Source organism: Myotis brandtii, unplaced genomic scaffold, assembly GCF_000412655.1.
Source record: "Myotis brandtii unplaced genomic scaffold, ASM41265v1 scaffold131, whole genome shotgun sequence".
In the NCBI taxonomy this organism is placed as follows: domain Eukaryota; kingdom Metazoa; phylum Chordata; class Mammalia; order Chiroptera; family Vespertilionidae; genus Myotis; species Myotis brandtii.
The window spans coordinates 4,980,575-4,995,865 of NW_005354632.1; the positions used below are offsets into that span (position 1 = coordinate 4,980,575).

Here is a 15,291-nt window from a genome sequence, read left to right on the forward strand (position 1 = left end):
ATTGATTTCTGTCTTCAAAACTCATGTATTATAAGTATCCAGAGTCTTAAATCCCCGCGCCCCACCCCAGTCCTGTGCTCTTCCCAGAAGCCAGTGCCCCTCCCTCTCTCCTGAAATTCCCTGCGGAGCTCGTGCAGCTTTCCTTTCCCAAGGACCAAAGTGGCTGAGTTGCTCGACTATGATAATCACCATTACACTGCATATTTAGATGGCTCTCTCACTCTCCTTATTTCTTAGAGTGTGGTCTACTGACCAACAACATCAGAAACCCCAGAAGCTGATTTAAATGCAGATTCCTAGGCCCCACCCCATACAGTACATCAGTGACTTTTGGTGGCGAGGTTTTTACCAGCTCCCCAGCTGAGCCTGCCCACTAAAATTTGAGAATCATTGCTATGATGACCGTTCTGGGGACAGAAACAGGATTATCAGATGTGGCTGAGCAAAGGGGTGGCAAAGGGAAGGGAAAGGGCACTGGAAGACAGGTCTGGCTCTGGGCTCTGTGGGCAGATCTGAGCAGAGGTAAGGCTGTAGGGCTCAAGGAAGGCCAGAGTTAAGCTTAGCCCAAAGGAGGCCAGAGGAAGGAAACTAGCCTGCTGGGTATGCTTCAGACTTTCAAGAAACAATTCCTGGAAATTCCTTCCACCAGCTTAAGCTGAAAGCCCTTCAGGGAGCAAAGAGACCTCTTAGGAGTGGACAGAACCATCGATCTCCCCCTTGACCATCCCATTGCCATTACCAAGTTATCTTAAGGTGGTTGAAACAGGCTGTCCTCAGCAATAGCTGGGCACAACCTGCTTTTATATCTGAAATTACTTTCAATTAAGGAAGTACAGATAATTGGGGCAGAGAAGATGGGCCAGTTTGTACTCAAGTGCAAAGAGGTGATATCAGCCCCTTTCCTGTTTCTAAGTACAATTAGGTAAATTAGAAATGCTGAGCATTATCAGAGGAAGAAAATGAAAAGAAAAAAGAATGGTGGGTGGGGAGCACTGAGGGGAAATTCTGCCTCGACCATTTAATCCCAGCTGTACCAGGACATGTGTGTCCCCCTCCACCGAATCTGGGTGCAGTGCAACTGACACGGTCAGTCTTCATCTTACTGTCTCTGCTGCATTTGAAAGGTTTGGCCAGTCCCTCCTTTTGGGAATTCTGCTTGCTTGGCTTCAGTGACATCATTCCCTTTAGTTCTTCCCTATGTTCTAACCATTCCTTCTTGGTCTCTCTCTTCAACTCCTTTCAACCGACCCTTAAATCACTGCTGCCCGTTCTGCTCAGTAATCTCTTCCACCATTTAACCGCCACTGTGATGTGTCCGATTCTCAGGTCCCCGTGTCTGGTCCTGGCTTCCTCGTGGGGCCTCTGATTCCTGTCTTGCTGCCTCCTGGGAGCCTCTAGCTGGATGTCCCACAGGCACCTCACACTCAGTTAAATCAACTTCTCTCTGCTCTTCTCTCAGACATACTCTTCTTCTCTTAATCCTTGTACTGGTTAAAGATTCCACAGGGCCTCGTATCCCTGAACCAGAATCCAGAGTGATCAACTGCCCCCACCCACATACACAACCCATCCTGCCCTGTAGGAAAAGTCCAGTTCTTCTGAAACTAACTTCTAAATTCTCCCTGAGCCTGTTCCTCACAGCCATGGGGCAGGGCCTCACTAACTCTTCATGAGTGAAATGTGGCCGTTATGCACTGTTTTTCCTGCTTCTGGTTTGGACACTCTGCAGTCCACCTTTCCCACTGTCATCCGAGGGTTCCTCCTCCCTCTCTCCTGCGTTAGCTGCTCCTCCCCTCCCTGGGAACTGTGCTCCCGCACACACCACCATGCTTATCGCCTCCCTGCCTTTGCTAGTTCTAACATCTCCTCTCCCCATTTGCCTTCTTTTGGTTACACTGCTCATCATTTAAGACTCAGTTCAACTGTCTCCTTCACAAACCGTCTTTGATGCAACGTTCTTCTTTTCCCTACTCTTACCCGAGAGACCATGCTTCCATAACACTGACCCATCGTATCACATTTTCTTATCTGGGCCTCTAGTTAACCGTGAGCTCCTTGAGAGCAGGGAGTGTGTCTTACTCGTCTTTGTATCCCCAATGCAACGTCTGGAACAGTGCCTGGCACATAGTAGGCACTTCTTAAGCATTTGTTACTTGGAACCTCCCAGCCTCTGAAGGGGCCCCTGTAAACCATGTATCTCTGGAGCTCAGGCAGCTCAGATGGAACGTCAGTGTATGTTTACTGTCCCAGATGATTAGATGTGAATTATTAAAGGTCATACAAGCAGCTGCACAGGATAAAGCTGGAATTTTGATAAGTCATTTATAATCTTTCAGAATGGCCTGTGGGTGTCCAAGAATTTTGGGGGAAAATGGGAAGAAATCCACAAAGCAGTATGTTTGGCCAAATGGTGAGTAACAGAAGACTCCATCTGTGCAGAGCCCTAAACCGTTCCTGGCAGCGCTGCCAAAAGTCACATGACTAAATGTTGAGCACTTACTATGTGCCAAATACTCTTCAGGGTGCCACAAGGGATACGAGAGGGGGTATGACACAGGCCTCGACCTGGAGGAGCTTCTCAGTCTGCCAGGAAAGACGACGTAGCCTCACTAAACGTTACAACATAAAGTGGAAAACAAGGCTCACAACTGGGTAGCTGCTGCTGCTGAGGTTTATTCTCCATAAATAGTGACTTCAGTTGGAATAGCATAAAATACAGCTTTGATTTGGGGACTTAGGTACTTCTCTGCCCCTCCCCCCTCCCCAGACTGACACCCCCTCATCTAGAGACTCATTTCAGTTATGAGGAATGGTCCCTTCGCGACGCCAGTCACACTGTCCATGCACCAAAACTCATTCACTTTTCTTGGGGACCCCCTCAGGTGCCTGCTTAAAGGGGCTGTAGGGGGCTCTGACCAGGGAGTCAAGTCCTAACCTGTCTCTGCTGCTAGTCAGTGGCTTAACCTCTCTGGGCTTTAGTTTTTCCCTTCTGTCTATGAACAGAGATTTGTTTGAGGATTTGGGAGATGTCTGGACAAGAATTAAGAGCCTTTATACCTCCGAAATTCTTGATTAGGCTCAGACCCTTGCTTAGAGCCTCTTTGTTCTTTCTCTTTGGCTAATTTCAGCAAATTTGTTCATCTGTTTCCCAGTTAATAGCAAATTATTGCCAGAGGTGGGTACATGAGTACTGACAACAAGCGCACACCAGGAGAACTGCAGAGCAAAGACGGAGAACATAACAGGATGAAATTATTCAGTGCCAGATCCAGAGCGCATACACCACAGTAACTTCTAACGGGCACACCATGTTCTAGTTTCATAGGGTTGATGCTCAGTGACCCACAATCCCAAGGGAGAGTTTCATATTTAATGTCCTCTATTTAGGGAGTCAGGAACATTTGTGATATAGACATTGGCAAATATATCTACCAAAATTCACTAAAATACTAAAAAAATGTTGCTTTTCTGGAAAATGCTGGTTAGGTGAGGTTTTTGTAGCACCACTCTGGTACCCATGCCATAGCTGCTTTCATTTTATGGGTTTGTTACTTATATGGTCTTTTATGGAAGGAAGTAGTCTTTAAAGTAACTAAGTTAACAAATTGTTTCACTGTAGGATGTAATCAAGACTATAGGAATTTTGATCACTAAAACTGGTCTTTATGTACATATCACCACAAGGTACACTTTAAATATCTTACAATTTCATTTGTAAATTATACTTCAATAAAGCTAAAAGAAACAAACAGAAAGGTCATCTTTAAAACTAAAGAGTTATTTTAAAATGGTATTTTTTAAAAATAGATTTTTATTGATTTCAGAGAGGAAGGGAGACGGGGAGAGAGAAACATCAATGATGAGAGAGAATCATTGATTGGCTGCCTCCTGCACATCCCCTACTGGGGATTGAGCCCACAACCCAGGCATGTGCCCTTGCCCAGAATCAAACCCAGAACCTTCCAGTCCGCAGGCCAATGCTCTATCCACTGAGGCAAACTGGCCAGGGCTTAAAATGGTATTTTATTTTATATTCTATACAAGATTTTTTACTTTTGTAACTCGTTTCTTTGATTAGTGTCTAAGTATAAGCTAACTGGGTTGCTGATAACTGTTTACTCACCTTTTAGATCTTTGATCTCTAGGAGCTGACAACTGAAGTTCTGAAAGAACATGCGCAGAGCCAGCCCCTTTGCCGGGGCTAATCTATAAGTACTATTGGTCTGAATCGAGTTCCCTATAAACTCCCTTTCCAAGTTAAAGTTTAAATAATTCAACCTCTGACCCAGTTGTCTGTTTGAGATGAAAGAACTAAATTATTTAGCCCATGCAAAGCATTAAGCTAGGTTCTGAGGGGGAACAACAAAGCATAACACTTAGTACCTGCCCAACAGTGTAGTGGAAGAGATAAGGCACACATCAGTGATTAGCGTAGCTAAGTGGGAGGCTGAGGAATGCACGCGCTTTCCAGCAGAGCCTCTCCATCTCAGCACTAAGGACATTTTGGACCGGACTGTTCTTTGTTGTGGGGGCGTCCTGGGCCTTGTAGGATGTTTAGCAGCATCTCTGGCCTCTACCCACTATATACTAGTAATAACTTCTCTTTCTCCGGAAGTGACAACCAGAAATGTCCCTTGGGGAGCAAAATCACCCCTGGTTGAGAACCCCTGCTCTAGAAGTTTGCAGCAAAGAAGCCTCTAGCTGGAGTGACAGGGAAAGCTTCACGGAAGAGCTAGATTGTAAGCTACAGACTGGCAATTTGCGAGGGTATGATGTGGTTACACAAGAGAAAAGCATTTTCAGAAGAAAGCAGTAAGAGCAAATGCTAGAGGCAGATCTGGAGAGTGTAGGTAGACCAGTTAGACAAGCTGGAAGAGAAGTTCAGAGGACTGTGGCAAATGCCTGGAGCCAGGCTCTGGGGAACCCTGACAGTGAGCTGTCAGAGTCCAGAGTTGCTGCTTTCACTAGTACCTATGGAGGAGGCTTACTAGACTTGCTTGGAGCTTTGTGACAAAGGTTGACATTGCGTTAACACCTGGAACCATGTCTTTTCCCTGTCTTTGCCTCATTGCAGGGGATCAGAAAACACCATCTTCTTTACTACCCATGTGAATGGCTCCTGCAGTAAGTATATTTTAGTCCCAGAAGAGTGTCCCATCCATTCGTGATAGAATATTCTGGGTCATAAGAGGTAGAAATATCAAAGTTCCTTCCATTCTTCTATAATTTTAATAGCTAATATAGCTGTTAATTATTTTTTAAAATCTTGAAAGTACAACCTAATTACTATACTGTGCCTAGATCAGATAAAACTGCAGGCTGTACACAGAGATGCTATACTTAATTTCAGCAGTGTATTTACATAAAGTAAACATTAAGCTACAAACAGTAACAGATCGAAATGCCTGGTGATTTCTGCGAAAGAGCATGGATAGTGTTTATCAGTGGAAGCCAGTGGCTTTCCAATCAGTGGCACAGTTTTAAAGCAGAAAGCATAATTTTTTATTTATTCATTCAACAAATTCATTCATTTATTCATTTGAGCACCTGTAGTAGTATGCTAAACACTATATAAGGATGAAGAGAATAAGAGACCCAAGGCTACTCTCATGTTAAATTCAAGTAGGGATGAAGAGATAAATGACCAACAAGAAAACCAAAACTCAAACAACTTAAAATAGAATAAGATAATTTCAAATTATGTCATGAAGAAAGTAAATAGGATGCTGTGGCTGTGATTTTTTAAAAATATATCTTTATTGATTTCAGAGAGGAAGGGAGAGGGAAAGAGAGATAGAAACATCAATGATGAGAGAGAATCACTGATTGGCTGCCCCCTGCACGTCTCCCACTGGGGACCAAGCCCACAACCCAGGCATGTGCCCTTGACCAGAATCGAACCCGGGACCCTTCAGTCCGCAGGCTGACACTCCATCCACTGAGCCAAACCAGCCAGGGCTGTGGCTGTGATTTTTTATGCAACATTGTATTGGAATTAACTAAAACTCTATCTGTCCAAGGTATAACCTCACATGTATAAACATAAAACCCACATGTGAATTCCCTGTGTGTAATGCCACATCAATTTATATCCTCATTTGATTAACATCCATAGGATTAGAAATCCTGTAGCTATAAAATTCAGAACAATTCTAAAACAGCTGTCTGAACTAGAGGCTCACTAGGAAGTGACATTTTAATTACTACTTCATCTTGTTTAAGAAGCTGACCTTGGGGCACTGGAATTATGGAGGACTTCAGATTTGGGAAAAAGCTTCAAAACCATTGGTGTGAAAATCTACTCATTTGGTCTTGGGGGACGTTTCCTTTTTGCCTCTGTGATGGCTGACAAGGTGAGTGTTTGCCTCTTCTCTTTGGATTCTAATGTTTCTGTAAATATGCCTCCTATAGATCCCTTTTACTCCTTGGACTTTTTGCAGTCTATATATATAAAAGGCTAAGTGACCAAATCTCTGGCCCTACCCACTATATACTAGTAATAACTTCTCTTTCTCCGGAAGTGACAACCAGAAATGTCCCTTGGGGAGCAAAATCACCCCTGGTTGAGAACCCCTGCTCTAGAAGTTTGCAGCAAAGAAGCCTCTAGCTGGAGTGACAGGGAAAGCTTCACGGAAGAGCTAGATTGTAAGCTACAGACTGGCAATTTGCGAGGGTATGATGTGGTTACACAAGAGAAAAGCATTTTCAGAAGAAAGCAGTAAGAGCAAATGCTAGAGGCAGATCTGGAGAGTGTAGGTAGACCAGTTAGACAAGCTGGAAGAGAAGTTCAGAGGACTGTGGCAAATGCCTGGAGCCAGGCTCTGGGGAACCCTGACAGTGAGCTGTCAGAGTCCAGAGTTGCTGCTTTCACTAGTACCTATGGAGGAGGCTTACTAGACTTGCTTGGAGCTTTGTGACAAAGGTTGACATTGCGTTAACACCTGGAACCATGTCTTTTCCCTGTCTTTGCCTCATTGCAGGGGATCAGAAAACACCATCTTCTTTACTACCCATGTGAATGGCTCCTGCAGTAAGTATATTTTAGTCCCAGAAGAGTGTCCCATCCATTCGTGATAGAATATTCTGGGTCATAAGAGGTAGAAATATCAAAGTTCCTTCCATTCTTCTATAATTTTAATAGCTAATATAGCTGTTAATTATTTTTTAAAATCTTGAAAGTACAACCTAATTACTATAATGTGCCTAGATCAGATAAAACTGCAGGCTGTACACAGAGATGCTATACTTAATTTCAGCAGTGTATTTACATAAAGTAAACATTAAGCTACAAACAGTAACAGATCGAAATGCCTGGTGATTTCTGCGAAAGAGCATGGATAGTGTTTATCAGTGGAAGCCAGTGGCTTTCCAATCAGTGGCACAGTTTTAAAGCAGAAAGCGTAATTTTTTATTTATTCATTCAACAAATTCATTCATTTATTCATTTGAGCACCTGTAGTAGTATGCTAAACACTATATAAGGATGAAGAGAATAAGAGACCCAAGGCTACTCTCATGTTAAATTCAAGTAGGGATGAAGAGATAAATGACCAACAAGAAAACCAAAACTCAAACAACTTAAAATAGAATAAGATAATTTCAAATTATGTCATGAAGAAAGTAAATAGGATGCTGTGGCTGTGATTTTTTAAAAATATATCTTTATTGATTTCAGAGAGGAAGGGAGAGGGAAAGAGAGATAGAAACATCAATGATGAGAGAGAATCACTGATTGGCTGCCCCCTGCACGTCTCCCACTGGGGACCAAGCCCACAACCCAGGCATGTGCCCTTGACCAGAATCGAACCCGGGACCCTTCAGTCCGCAGGCTGACACTCCATCCACTGAGCCAAACCAGCCAGGGCTGTGGCTGTGATTTTTTATGCAACATTGTATTGGAATTAACTAAAACTCTATCTGTCCAAGGTATAACCTCACATGTATAAACATAAAACCCACATGTGAATTCCCTGTGTCTAATGCCACATCAATTTATATCCTCATTTGATTAACATCCATAGGATTAGAAATCCTGTAGCTATAAAATTCAGAACAATTCTAAAACAGCTGTCTGAACTAGAGGCTCACTAGGAAGTGACATTTTAATTACTACTTCATCTTGTTTAAGAAGCTGACCTTGGGGCACTGGAATTATGGAGGACTTCAGATTTGGGAAAAAGCTTCAAAACCATTGGTGTGAAAATCTACTCATTTGGTCTTGGGGGACGTTTCCTTTTTGCCTCTGTGATGGCTGACAAGGTGAGTGTTTGCCTCTTCTCTTTGGATTCTAATGTTTCTGTAAATATGCCTCCTATAGATCCCTTTTACTCCTTGGACTTTTTGCAATCTATATATATAAAAGGCTAAGTGACCGACCATACTGAGCAGCCGGTACATATGACGCACACTGGCAATTTATAAATGTTGACTCGAGCATGTGCAATACATGTAAAACTCTCACTGGTGCCAATCATACACATGCGTTTCGATCTGTCATTGTCGATTGTGAATTTGGTTATTTTTGTTGACATTCTGAAGCTGAAAGAAAGCGGTGGCGTTGACAGAATATGTCTGAAGACTAACTATTGACACAACTGTTCCCATATGACACTGGCCTCCCATTTAAATTAATTTGAAGACAGTTTCCCGTGATGCCAGCATTTGCGATGACTATTAATAAATCACAAGGACAAACTCTAGACAGAGTAGGAATATTCATTCAACAATGGTCAGTTATATGTTGCTTTCAGACATGGTCAGTTATATGTTGCTTTCTCTCATGTTTGAAGAATGTGTGACGTTAAAGTTGTATTGTAAATACTTCATCACAAGGGATATTAGTCAAGCACTCTGAAAGTGTTTTTACTCTTAATGTGGTATACAGGGAGATACTAGAATAAGTTTAATCAATTTATCAGTCATTGTTTTTATCAATGTTGCCTTTATATCATGTCTTTGTTGTATCATGTTATTGTTTATTAATCAATTTATATGTTATTTTCATATACATTTTACTAATTTTCTTTCATCTCTGACACTTCTATTATAGAGAAAGGGCGAATAGCAATATTAAAATATTTCTTCTAATTAATTTCCTATCAATGTGCACGAATCTGTGCACCAGGCCACTGGTATTTGATATCACTCTAAGATTTGCGGGCGGTTCTTTTAGAGAGACTGATTGACTCTTCTGGGCTATCCTGGCACTTCAGCCTGTCACCACCACATGAATTCTGGTGTCTGTTTTGGGATATGTAGACGCAGTGTTTGGGCTTTACTCGGACATGGATATATGCAATCCATTTGTTTCAGTAATAATAATAGAAATAGGTGACATTCATTGAGTACATAACAGTGAACAAAACAGATAAATGTCCTGTTCACAGAGCTTATAGTTAAGTAGGGGAGATAGATACTAAACTAATAAATATGATGTAATATCAGGTCAGGATTAAAGCTACGAAGAAATCTAAAGCAGCATAAGGAAATAGAAAGTGACAGGAATTGGAGCAGGGCTGTTTTAGGTGGGGTGGTTTGGACGTGCTCTCTGAGACCTGACTGGGGTGAGAGCATAGCTATGTGGACATCTAGGCTCAGGGAACAGGACGTGCACAGACCTCAGGCTGGAGCATGCCTGACATATCGAAGAAAAGTGACAAGGGCAGTCCAAAGAGGAGGAGCCAGCGGCCAGATCATACAGGGCCTTTATAAGTGGTGATTAAGACCTTGGCTTTTATTCTTGTTGTGTTGGGAAGCTGGGAACGGGTTGTGAGCAGGGTGTGGTGTAATCTGACTTCTTGACAGAATAAGTATGCGCAGAGTAGTCTGCCGGGGCAGGAACGGCAGAGCCAGAGCAGCTGGGAGGCCATTAGAGTAGTGTAAGGGGGGAGAGGGGGCAAGTGGTGAGATGGTGGGTGTGTTTTTCAATGTATTGCCAATAGGATTTGCTGATGGATTAATGTGGATTGTGAGAGAATGAGAGAAACTAAAGATAACTTTAGAGTCTTTGGCCCAAGCAACTGACTGAATGGTGGTACCATTTACTAAAATGGCAAAGACTGAAGCATGTTTCGGGGAGGAAGATCAAGAATTCAGTTTTGGATGTGAGATGCCTGTTAGATATCTAAGTGGAAATGTCATGTTAGTATTTGGGTATCTCCCCAAATTATATGTGTTTAGAGCCATGTGATTAGATGATATCTTCTGGAGGATGAGTACATAGAACAGAGTGGGAGGACTGAGCACGCCCTGAAGCACCCACCACTGAAAGGTTGGAAGGAGATGGAGAGCCCAGCAAAGAAGACTGGGAGGGAGGGACCAGTGAGGCAGGGCGAATAGGACAATGCGAGATTGTGAAAGCCACATGAAAAAGGTGTTTCAGGAAAGACGAAGTGGTCAGCTGTGCTAAACTTAGCTGAGATGTTGAATTAGGTGAGTGCTGGGAATTAGCCACTGGAGCTGGCAAAATGGAGGTTGTTGGTGAGCTTGACTAAAGCCGTTTCATTGCAGTGCTGAGGTGAAAAAACTGGTTAGAGGGGGTTCAGAGAGAATTGGAGATGGCTAAGCAGACAGTAACTACAGTAACTCCCTCGAGCAGTTTTGTAATTATCCTCCCAACAACCCTTTAAGCTAATACTGTTACTTCAATTTCTATGTGTGCAAACTGAGTAACTTGCCTGGAGTCACCCTGAGGTGGAACCCTGGTAGAAATCAGACTGATTCCAGACATAGCCTCCTACACTGTACTACAATTATACAAAACTAAAATTCCACTGTGTGCTTTTGAACTTTAACTTCTACCTATAACAATGAGAGTAAGATTCAAAGTGAACATCTAAGTGTATAAGTTTTAGAAAAATACATAACTGTACGTGTCACTGAACTTTAAAGAGTATTTAACATAAGGAGGCCCTGGAAGTCAGTCTCATGCCCTAGCTAGTTGTGTCTAGTAGCTATTTTAAACTATTTATGAGGAAGTATGTGTTAATTACATCCTTAACAGACTCCTTTTAACAGCTAAAGCCCTGATCAGATTCCTTTTATTAATTTCTGACACTCCTTGGCCTCTTCCCAGCCGGTGCACATTCCCCTCCTTATGGCTGTTCTGAGAGACTTCCATAAAGAGATGTCACATATTGACTTCCTTGTGATCACCCAAGCATGGCTTTCATCTCCATTTTCTAGACCCTTTGTTATCTACTTCTTTGGATTATACCAAGACTGTGTCAAAGAGACCAAATCTTTATGCAGCAATCCGCACTTAAGAATGATCTGAGCACGCATATGTGAATGGCTGTAAAGCCAAGTCAGGGATGGTACCATGACATCCTTGGCTCCAATGAAGGAACTAGGAATGCCAGAGGTTGGGAGGATAATAGCTTACAGGCCCCACTAGAATGAAGAAGCCAGGATAGTTTTGCTTACAATAAAACGGATTGTCACATTGCCTGGAACTTTGCTAGAGGTTGGAAATTGCTAGGTAGTTGGTACTGGGACCTTTCATTTATATCAGTTATACCCAGTGAGGAAATGGATAATGATACTTGTAATTATTAATAATGTACCTAGTATGTCCCTGCACATGGTACCTTGGAAGAAAATTAAAAAGATATATGTTGGCATTTGTTCCAGGATACAACAAGAAGGATTCATGTGTCAACTGATCAAGGGGACACGTGGAGCATGGCCCAGCTGCCCTCTGTGGGGCAGGAGCAGTTCTACTCTATTCTAGCAGCCAGTGATGACATGGTGTTCATGCACGTAGACGAGCCTGGAGGTAAGAGCGTTTCAGAGGCCCACTCTTGAATTTATAGAGATCAAAGCTGCAAGCCCTACTTTTAGTAGCTTTTTTTCTTACCCCTAGGAATTTATTAGTGCCCTACTTGAGTATTTTGTCTTAGAAAGTGTAACCTCTGTTAAAAGGGGCCACTTGTTTTGACATTGTCTCGTTTGTGTGCATATCCAAGGGTCTACAACAATGCTGCTCAAAGAATGCTCAGAGGATGGGTACTAATTTGCAAACTCTGTTACTAAATAAGTAGAGAAAGTGAGAGCAGAATTTAGAAGCTCTTATAGCTATTTGACAAAGTAATTTTAGATGTGTTTAATCTAATGATAAAAGAGTTGATGGTTATATTTCATTGTTCTAGTGATAAATTTTTATGCTATTTTACAAAAGCATTGGTTTGTGACATAGTGGAAATTTAAAAGTTGATCTTTCATCATAGGCAGTTTGAGAAGCATTGCTCCAGAGGTTAAGATTAACAGAAGTGTAAGCTATGAATCTAAATACAGTGCCTCTGCCACCAAAATACATCTTGGAAGAGCTTTTCTGTAGCATCTGATTAACTCATTCAACAAACTCAGCACCTGCCATATTCCAAGCACTAAGTAACAGGGATACTAGAATTAAAGATGGACATGAGGATCAAAGATCTGGAGTATCAAAATAAAATAAAATAAAATAAAAAAGATCTTGAATATCAAACCTTGATTGGATCTCTGGTCTGTGTCTATATCATGAAGAGAGATGGTTGGCTAATGTGCAATGATTCACTCATGTGTATGGTTAGACTTTTGTTGCCTCGCTGTTCCCTCCCAAGACATAGTGTTTTTGTTTGTTTGCCTATTTCAGATACTGGGTTTGGCACCATCTTTACCTCTGACGATCGAGGTATTGTCTATTCCAAGTCCTTGGACCGACATCTCTACACCACCACAGGTGGTGAGACTGACTTCACCAATGTGACCTCCCTCCGTGGGGTCTACATAACAAGTGTGCTCTCTGAAGGTGAGTCTTGCTTGGCACAGCTGTCCTTCAGCTGAACATGGTGAGAGTAGAGGCCTCTGGGGAGACTGATGGCCCTGTCCCCCAGAAAGATTGCTTACCTTAGCCATCAGCCTACCTGTGTCAATTCTGGCTATACTTTTAAGTGAGTTATGGTAAATAGAACTAAGAAAGAGAGAGGGCACAGCAGTAGCCAGCCAGGCTTCTTCCGTTCTGCTCAGTGCTTTGCAGTGCTCACCTTTATTAAAGCTTACTTATGCAAACACACACATTACTCTAGTCTAGAGCACAGAGCTGACCACCCAGGGAGTCTCTTAAGGTTTTGTTTATTTACATATTTATTCTTTTATAGGAGGTGGGCTGTTTGTTTTTGTAAAGACCTTGCAATGGTCCACAAGGCCAAGTGATCTTGGCCCCCTATTTCCTCCCTGACCTCACTTCTCCCTCTTCTCTCCCTCTCCCTCTACTCTAGTCACTCTAGCTCTCAGTTCTCTGCCAATCCCCCTAAATCCACCAGGTTCACATGCTTGTGGTTTGGAGATGTGCATGGACTGTTCTCTGTTTTCCAAATATCTGCAGGGTTGACATCTCTTCCTTCCAGTCTGCTCATATTTACTTTCTGAATGAAACCTGCCATTGACTATCCTATTCTAAATTTCAGTCTGCCCTCCCCCATTCACACACACACACTGTCAGTCCCCCTCTAACTATGCAGATTTTTCTATTTTCTAACATACTATGAATTTACCACGTCTAGTGTTTGTCTGTCTCAGCCTACTAGAATGTAGTTTCACAAAGATGTGGTATTTTTGTGTGTGTGGTTTTTTGTTTGTTGTTTTTTCAGTTTTGTTTCACATAGTGGGCACACAACAATATTTATTAAGCCCTGGCCGGTATGGCTCAGTTGGTTGGAGAAACAGAACTTATTAGGGTTCTTCCAGTGTGTAGGGCTTAATATCATTCTCTTCCCATTCAGATAATTCTATCCAGACTATGATCACTTTTGACCAAGGAGGAAGGTGGAAGCACCTGAGGAAGCCTGAGAACAGTGAATGTGATGCTACAGCAAAAAATAAGAATGAGGTTTGTTTTACTCCAATTGTCATATGTATTTGGAGCAGAGCAGCCACTCTGTTCTGCTCTTATTGTGCCAGTTCTTTGAATAGTGAAGTTTAGTACTTGATTAGGGTTACAGGTAAAGGTGGAAAGCTTGAAAATGAGAGTAATGAAATTAACTTAGAATGTAGGAACTAGGGACTGCGAAGAAAGGCCAAGATACTATGGATTGTCTTTTAAAGAAAAACAAAACTGAGGGCTAACAATTTGTGTTTTGCAAAACTGCTGAATGGAAACAGAATGGACATATGGGTCGGGGATTAGTTAGGAGTCAGCACGGCAGCTCTGAGACATTAGGAATTCTGCAAAAGCCACAGGCCAGCCGTTCCTGAGCAGGGCAAAGCCGTGCTGTCCATTAACAAGAGAAGAGAACTTGGCCTTGTCTTCTCCTCTGCCTGGGTGCCACATAACTGGGGGGTGCAGGTGGTGACCCCTAGGAGAGACCTAGAACTAGGAATACAAAGGTGTTGCTCAGGAAATCCCAGATTCTGAGAGTGACAGGTCTTGACAGGCAAGAGAAAAAGAAAAGAGAAACAAGCTTTGTGCCTGGCTCTTTCAGAATCTGAAAGGTGCTTAGGGGAGCATTAAGAGTTTTCTTTCAAAAATGACAGTTTGGGTAGTTCTAAGCTCTCCTCAATACCTGTGGCTAACATGCACTCTACTCTTCTAGGCTGGGTTTTCTGTTTTGTTTTCAGAGCCTCACAGTGTGAGATTAAGTGTACCTTCCCCACCCACAATGCTCTCTCTCCCTTCTACTCAGCAGTACTGTGGAGTCTTTCCCTTCTGCTCCCTTTTCCCCATCCCCCTGCGTGCCCCAGGAGGGGCGGGCCTCCAGTGGCCTCTGCTTGCCTGGCTTTCTTCCCGCTCCCATGCCCCGCCCTCCTCAACATTTCCTGGCTCCCCTTTGCCTGTGAATAAAGGCTTCCACCTGGTGACTGAAGGGCCTCTCCTCCCCTGGCAGACTGTCTTCTGCCTTTTCGATGTCACTTCCCATTTCATCACTGACACAGCCCTTGTTATCATCCTCTGCTGCTCCGTCAACCCCCACATGTGCCCCGCCCCTGTGGCCTTGCCCTCGTTGTTCCTGGGAAAGCTGGCCTGTCTCCCCCACCCCGATTCATTAGAACTTGTGAAATCCTAACCATCCTCACTGCCCATCTTCAGTTAGAATCAACCATTCATTCCTCTTTGTTTTATTAATAGTTTGCCTGAACCTCTTTTTTTTGTAGTAAAATATACATGACATAAAATTAACATTTTAACCAATTTGAACCTCTTTTAAAGCAGTAACTTTTGCTCTGCGTTGTACCTCAACTAGTTTTAGAGAAATATTTCTCTTTTTTAAAATATGTTTTTACTAATTTCAGAGAGGAAGGGAGAGGGAGAGA

General features: G+C 42.7%; 1 protein-coding gene across 2 annotated transcripts in view; it reads left to right on the top strand.

The window, feature by feature from the left end:
- Window positions 1-15,291, top strand: part of SORT1 (sortilin 1) — a 37,609-nt gene that overhangs the window by 11,876 nt on the left and 10,442 nt on the right. The window contains exons 5-10 of one of the 2 annotated variants that reach the window (XM_014534632.1): window positions 2,337-2,410; window positions 5,075-5,124; window positions 6,223-6,353; window positions 11,632-11,776; window positions 12,635-12,790; window positions 13,764-13,870. In XM_014534632.1, coding sequence (XP_014390118.1) covers window positions 2,337-2,410; window positions 5,075-5,124; window positions 6,223-6,353; window positions 11,632-11,776; window positions 12,635-12,790; window positions 13,764-13,870 — 663 coding nt within the window. The remainder of the gene's footprint in view (window positions 1-2,336; window positions 2,411-5,074; window positions 5,125-6,222; window positions 6,354-11,631; window positions 11,777-12,634; window positions 12,791-13,763; window positions 13,871-15,291) is intronic. The other variant, XM_005860059.2, reaches the window with a different exon arrangement.